The 7,026-nt window shown below is 43.3% G+C and overlaps 1 protein-coding gene across 1 annotated transcript; it reads left to right on the forward strand.

Moving 5' to 3' along the window:
* Positions 1 to 6,589: 6,589 nt before the first annotated feature.
* LOC118755659 lies at positions 6,590 to 6,741 on the forward strand (the record flags this gene model as incomplete). Its single annotated transcript, XM_036490491.1, is given in 1 exon segment — positions 6,590 to 6,741. A coding segment is annotated over 1 exon segment (113 nt), but the record flags the coding sequence as incomplete, so codon positions are not given.
* Positions 6,742 to 7,026: the final 285 nt, after the last annotated feature.

Consider the following 7,026-nt stretch of genomic DNA (forward strand, 5'->3'; position numbering starts at 1 on the left):
AAAAAAAAAAAATTTTAAGTTGGTGGTGCAACAACAAAAGTTTAAATACTAAACCAAAGTATATAAAAAAACAAGCTGATCAAACATAAGACGGCTACAAAATACTTGCACACAAAAAGAAACGAAAAATTGCAGTGCAAATAAAGTGAACAAGTGGGTGCGAAAAAAAAAAAAAACAAAAAAGCAAAAAAACCGCCCAACAACAAATATAGGCGACATACCGCAGGCAAGTTGCCGTCAAGCGCCCCAACAACAACAGCAAGAAGCCAAAGGAGTTAGCCGTAGAAGCCGCCAGCAACAACAGCAAGGAGGGCGCCAGCAGCCCTTGGCAACAAACAGCTCATAATAGGAAGTAGACGCACAAAAGCCGCCCAACAACAGCAACGGCAAGTAGCCAACAAGACGCCGGTAAGCAGTAGCACAACAACAATAGTCAGCACCCACACACAAATACTCAGCAGCGGTTTGTAAAAAGAGGAATGCCCAAGTAAGTCCATCTATTACTTACCGAAAAAATAAAAGGTTTAGCGGATTTCTCAACTAGTACATGAAAACCCTGATATTTCATATACCACAAAGAAAAATTAAATAAATACATAAATTTGGGCATAATTTTCCCGCGCATTTGCTCATATACACACGTATCTACTCAAAATCCCAAAATCCGCTAAACTAAATCCACATATACGTATATATATTTAGCGGACCCCAAAGACGGTAAAAATAAAAACCCTCGATTTGATTTACCGCTCATTTTTGCGCACATACATATTAATATTTATATATGAAATTCCCGCGCTTTGATTTACCGCTCATTTTTGCGCACATACATATTAATATTTATATATGAAATTCCCGCGCTTTTCCCTTCTGCCCTATACAATCTCAAAAAATAATATCCGCTAAGTATAAATACATATTCTCGTACATAAATCCGAAAATAACACTATACGTATACATATATATTCAACTGCCGCCAAAAAAAACCTTCCAAAAAGGACACTCGTACGTATAATACACTTCCCCAATTTACTACTGGGTATATAAGCAAAGCGACCGCTAAATCTCCCCCTACCCGGGCATATATATTAACCATATACGTATTTATATACGTGTACATATTTATACTGCTCCAACTCCACAGTGATTTTTCTCCCTTTGCATCTCCCGCTTATTCGCTATTTGCATCAGCAACGCACAGCTAGTGGGTTACATACGTACATACACACAAACGTGTGTATATAAGCTGAGCTAACTGCACTAGCAAACACAATTTGTGTGCAAGGTATATACAATAGGGGTATTCTCCAAATCTTGCAAAGCCATTGCACGTAGCACGGATTGCATGGATTGCATAACGTACAAACACACAACAACAAAATACATGGGAAACGACATTTCCTATCGCTGCAAAATATGCAATGTCGAAACCCATGTATATATTTTGCAAAATAGCATAGCAAGATATATGCGACCCTGTGATAGTTGTTTTGTTGTTGGAATTGCTACATATTTCTCTCATTCCTCTCATCTCGCTCACTTCATTTTTTTCTGCTGTCTCTTGTTATTGTATTTGATACATAATTACGCTGCTTGCTACCCATGCATTCTACCACTTTGCAATGGGGTGCTCTCGTACTGTTCGAAATTAGGAATAGTATTTTTGCATTTCGTGCAATCCGTGCATCGTGCAAGACTTCGAGAATACCCCTAATATATATACACGTATACTCCTATACCAATATTATAAACGGTTACTGTACTCAGATGCGCTGAGACAGGACAGTGTGGAGCAGGAAAATAGCAACGATCCAAAGACAGTGCCGAGCAAAAATATACAACCCAATATAGTGTGGTACATAATATACGCACAAAAATTATATTCACATATATATAATAAAACATACACACCCAAATATTTTCTCTACCTACTCAAAGTCTCATCGTTGATTTATACACGCATATTAACCCCGCAACTCGCTCATTATGGCAGAAGACAAGCAGGAAAAACCCCAATCCCTTCACACCCAGCAAGGCATAAGAACGAGGTCGAAATCCCAAGCCGAAGAAGATGAAATCGCTTACAACCATAAAAAATTCATTTATGAAATTTCGAGACTGGACAAATATTGCGAGAAGTGGTGGAGCATTAGCGAAACGGACCACACTGAGGCAGGACTGAAAACATATCTGGAGCACCTCAACAAATACCTGGCTCTGGTAGACGCAGCTAACGAAGCAATCCAGATGAGCAATGCAGATGAGAAGACCCGGAAGACATGCGATGCCTCGTACGACAACTCCAGCGACAACGGGTTGAACACAAAGCTGAGAATTAACGAGTTGCTCAGCCAATTCCAGCACAACTCGGAGCCCACCAGAGACAACACATCCATTGTGATGATGCCCCAACCCCAACCCGATTCGTACAATTTTCTGAAAGTACCTGCATGTGATACTGAAGTTTTCTATGGAGGATACGAAGACTGGCCATCGTTTAGGGACATGTTCACAGCAGTGTACATAAATCACCCCAAATTATCTCAGGCTCAAAAGTTGTACCACTTGAGGCAAAAAACTCGCGGGAAAGCAGCCCTCCTTATTAAAAATTATGCCCTTAATGATCTCAATTTTGCTCTCGCTTGGGACGCACTCAAATCCCGCTACGAAAATCGTAGAATTGTCGTTGACAATCAAATTAAAACTCTTTTCAACCTTCCGCCCGCACATACAGAAAACGGTGAAAAGATTCAACAAATTCAAACGACAATTAATAATTGCCTCTCTACTCTGAAAGCAAACGGAGTTTCCACTGAAAGCTGGGACCCAATGCTCATATATCTCTGCTCCTCAAAGCTCCCAGACGAAACCCTAGCGTTATGGGAACAATCTCTAAACTCAAGAAAAGAGTTACCCCTCTGGTCAGAAATGGACCAATTTCTAACAACTCGATACGAAGTTGTAGAACGGCTTAGCAAATACAGGCCGAATAAACCAAAACCGCCTCAACCCACTTTCACTCCTCGGGCATCATCAACGGCCTCTCAATCGTTCAACTTCCGGAACAAAACTCAATCGTTCCATACTGAACAAAAAAAGCCAGCCTCATGCAAATTATGCAATTGTAATCACTCCATGATGAGTTGCGTAAAATTCAAAGAACTATCCGTTTATGATCGGAATAAGTTCGTTAAAGAAAACAATTATTGTAAAAATTGTTTGGCATACTCGCATTCAGAGAGAGATTGTAAAAGTAACTTCACTTGCGTGTATTGCCAAAAGCGACACCACTCTCTCCTTCATTTTCCAGCGAAATACCAAACGCCAAACAACAAAAACCCCACTAAAAACTACGTCTCATCTCAGGTGACCATTGACAATGAAATGCCATGTACCTCTAACCAAGCCGCCGCAGCAAATGCATCTCAAAGCAATAATGATTAGGTGCTCTCACATTTCTCAAGTAGTAGAGAAAGAACTTTACTCCCTACGGCAAATATCCCGATCTTCCACAAAGGAGAGACCGTTCAAATTCGCGCTCTCATAGACCAAGGATCCCAAAAGACTTTTGTAACTTCTCGTGTACAAAAGCTACTTGGTCTACCCACAACCAAAACAAACTTTGAAATATTGGGAATGGGCGGACGAACAGTTCAGAATGCGAACAAAATTTGCTCACTCACAATATGTTCTCCAGATCTCACCATAAAAATTGCAACTCACGCAATAATACTCCCCCAGTTGACGCACTTTTTACCATCATTCAAGGTGACATACGTTGATCTCCAAGAATACGCCTCGCTGCCTCTAGCTGATCCCAACTGCTTCGCACCCGCCAGGATAGACATGGTGATTGGTAGCGACATTCTCCCCAAAATACTAATTCCAGGTCTTAAAACCAACGTTGGCGGAAGCTTAATAGCCCAAAACTCCATCTTTGGGTGGATATTAAGCGGCCCAGTTGCGGAACAAATCTCAACATTTTCCACCCAGGTAGTTGAAGGCTCAGCAGATTCCCTAGGTGATCTACTCAAAAGATTTTGGGAACAAGAGGAGATTCCATCGGCTCCCACTCACACAGACGATGATGAATTTTGCGAGGAGCTGTACAAAAATACTACCTATCGGAGAGAAGACGGCCGCTACGTAGTAAAACTCCCATTCAAGTCAACATTTCCCGACTCAACCGCACTAGGGCACTCCAGACCCGCAGCTCAGTAGCAATACCTCAGCATCGAACGGAGCATCGAGAAGAAAGCGGAACTCCAAAACACATATTCAAAGGTCCTCGAAGAATATTTGACTCTAGACCACATGGAGCCCACAAAGTCACGCGAAATCATACGTGATGGTAAATATTTCTCATTTTACCTGCCACATCACGCTGTGATTAAACCTGATAGTAAAACTACTAAAGTCCGAGTAGTTTTTAATGCGTCAAAACTCTCTCACTCCGGCCTCTCACTTAATGACGTACTGCACACAGGTCCCGTTCTCCAAAATGACCTAATGCTTATAATTCTCAAATGGAGGTTATATAAGTATGTGTTCAATGGCGACATTGAAAAAATGTACCGCCAGATATACGTCCACAAGGAAGACCAGGATTTCCAGCGAATCCTATTCCGCAGATCCCCCGAAAGTCCGATAGAAGACTTCAAACTAAAAACAGTTACATTTGGCGTTAACTGTGCTCCCTATTTGGCCGTAAGAACACTCCATCAATTGGCCCAAGACACACAACAAAAGTCCCCACGAAGCTCGGCAATTTTAGTCAACGAAACTTATGTTGACGACATTCTCTCAGGCGGGCACGATCTGGACTCAGCCAGGGAATCGATATCTCAAATTATCGATGTCCTAAAATCAGCAGGATTCCCCTTGAAAAAGATCACGGCAAATCACAAATCACTGCTGAAAGATATTCCTCAGTCTGATCTGTTAGACACAGATTTTCTCCAATTCCAAGAGGCAAGCTCAACGAAAACCCTTGGAATTAAATGGAACGCTCTCACAGACACGTTTTCGTACTCAGTAGATCCGCTCCCTGACACAAACACTGCCACAAAGCGACAGATCTTATCAGCTGTCGCGAAACTTTTCGACCCGGCAGGATGGCTATCGCTCATAATGATAGCAGCGAAAACTCTCCTCCAACAGCTCTGGATGGAGGGAACAGACTGGGACGAAGCTGTCAAACCCACCTCACTTCTCAAATGGAACTCTTTCCAGAAAAATCTCTCGGCGATCAAAGAAATTGAGATACCCCGTTGGGTACAATTCAGCCCGGATAACCCAATCCAGCTGCATGGTTTTTCTGATGCCTCTGAAAAGGCTTTTTGCGCTTGTGTATATCTAAGAGTTGAACATGGCGAAACTGCAACTTCTCATCTACTCGCAGCAAAGAGCAAAGTTGCACCCTTACAGACTGATTCTCTCCCAAGGCTGGAACTCTGCGGTGCAGTCCTCCTCACAAAGTTAGTGAAACAGATCCGATCCCAACTAGATCTGCCCTCTCATGAACTAACGTTGTGGACTGACTCTTCCATCGTGCTAGCTTGGTTGGAAAAACCTCCCTGGATGTGGAAGACGTATGTAGCAAACAGGACATCCCAGATCCTTCAAAACGTCAACAATGCTACGTGGCGTCATGTCTGCAGCGCCGACAATCCAGCAGATCTAGACACACGAGGTGCCAAACCTCAAGACCTCGTAGACTGCTCTCTCTGGTGGAAAGGCCCCGAATGGCTAACAAAGCCCCCCATACTATGGCCTAAAGTCACCCCAAATCACCCATCTCCTCCAGAACAAAAGCACATAGAAGTATTCCACGCAGCCGTAAGCACCGATCTCTTACACCGATTCTCCTCCTACTCAAGAGCTCTCCGAGTGGTAGCATTCATGTTACGGTTTGTAAACAAAGCCAAAAGGTTGCATGTCCCACAAACCATCACTCTAACGCATGCAGAAATAAATCAGGCGAAATTGCTTCTCATTCGGAATGCTCAACACATATAACTATTACAGAGAAACGGTGACAACCTTGGAAGCGAAAAACCCAATCAGCAAAAAAGACCCATTGCTCACCCTTAACCCATTTTTGGATAAGTCAGGCCTGCTGCGCGTTAACGGACGCCTCACTTACGCCGCCCTCAGTTATAATGAGCGGCACCCCATTATTATACCAGATAACTCAAAGCTATGTTCTCTCCTTCTCGCTTTCCTCCACTCAACACTACTACACGCCGAAAAGCAGCTGATGATCCGCATGGCCCAGCAGGAATACTACATCCCTCGCCTCAAGCAGAAGATCAAGACATGCATCTTTCACTGCAAGACATGTACCATCTACAAGCAAAATATGAAGTCGCAAATGATGGCCGCGTTACCCCCAGAACGCTCTACATACTCGCTCCCATTCCAAACCACTGGTGTTGATTTTGCTGGTCCGTTCCTGGTAAAAACCTCTACTCTTCGTCGAGCATCTCACTCCAAAGCATACGTCTGCGTTTTCGTATGTTTCTCCACAAAAGCTATACATCTCGAACTTTGCTCTGATTTAACAACAAAATCTTTTAAGGCAGCTTTCACACGATTCATCGGACGCCGAGGAATACCCCACAAAGTGATGTCCGACAATGGAAAAACCTTTGTAGGAGCACAACGAAGTCTCAAGAGGGAATTTTCCATCTTTCTTGAGGAAGTCTCAGCGGATATTGCCAACAAATATGCCCTCCACGGTCTCGCATGGCAATTCATTCCTCCGTACGCCACACACATGGGAGGACTCTGGGAAGCAGCAGTGAAAAGTTTCACTTGTCCTTGTCCGTATTGAAGCGGTTCTGAATTCGCGACCGCTATCCCCGATGTCACAAGACCCTGATGACCTACAAGCTTTAACACCAGGTCACTTTCTCCGCGGCGCCCCGCTACTCTCCATTCCTGAGCCGAACTCCGAAAATCTGTCCCTAATAAATAGGTGGCAGAAACTAAGGGTACTCCATCACCAGTTCAGCAAACGCTGGA

This window comes from Rhagoletis pomonella, unplaced genomic scaffold (assembly GCF_013731165.1).
Source record: "Rhagoletis pomonella isolate Grant_MI unplaced genomic scaffold, Rhpom_1.0 Rhpom_scaffold_06959, whole genome shotgun sequence".
NCBI lineage: Eukaryota > Metazoa > Arthropoda > Insecta > Diptera > Tephritidae > Rhagoletis > Rhagoletis pomonella.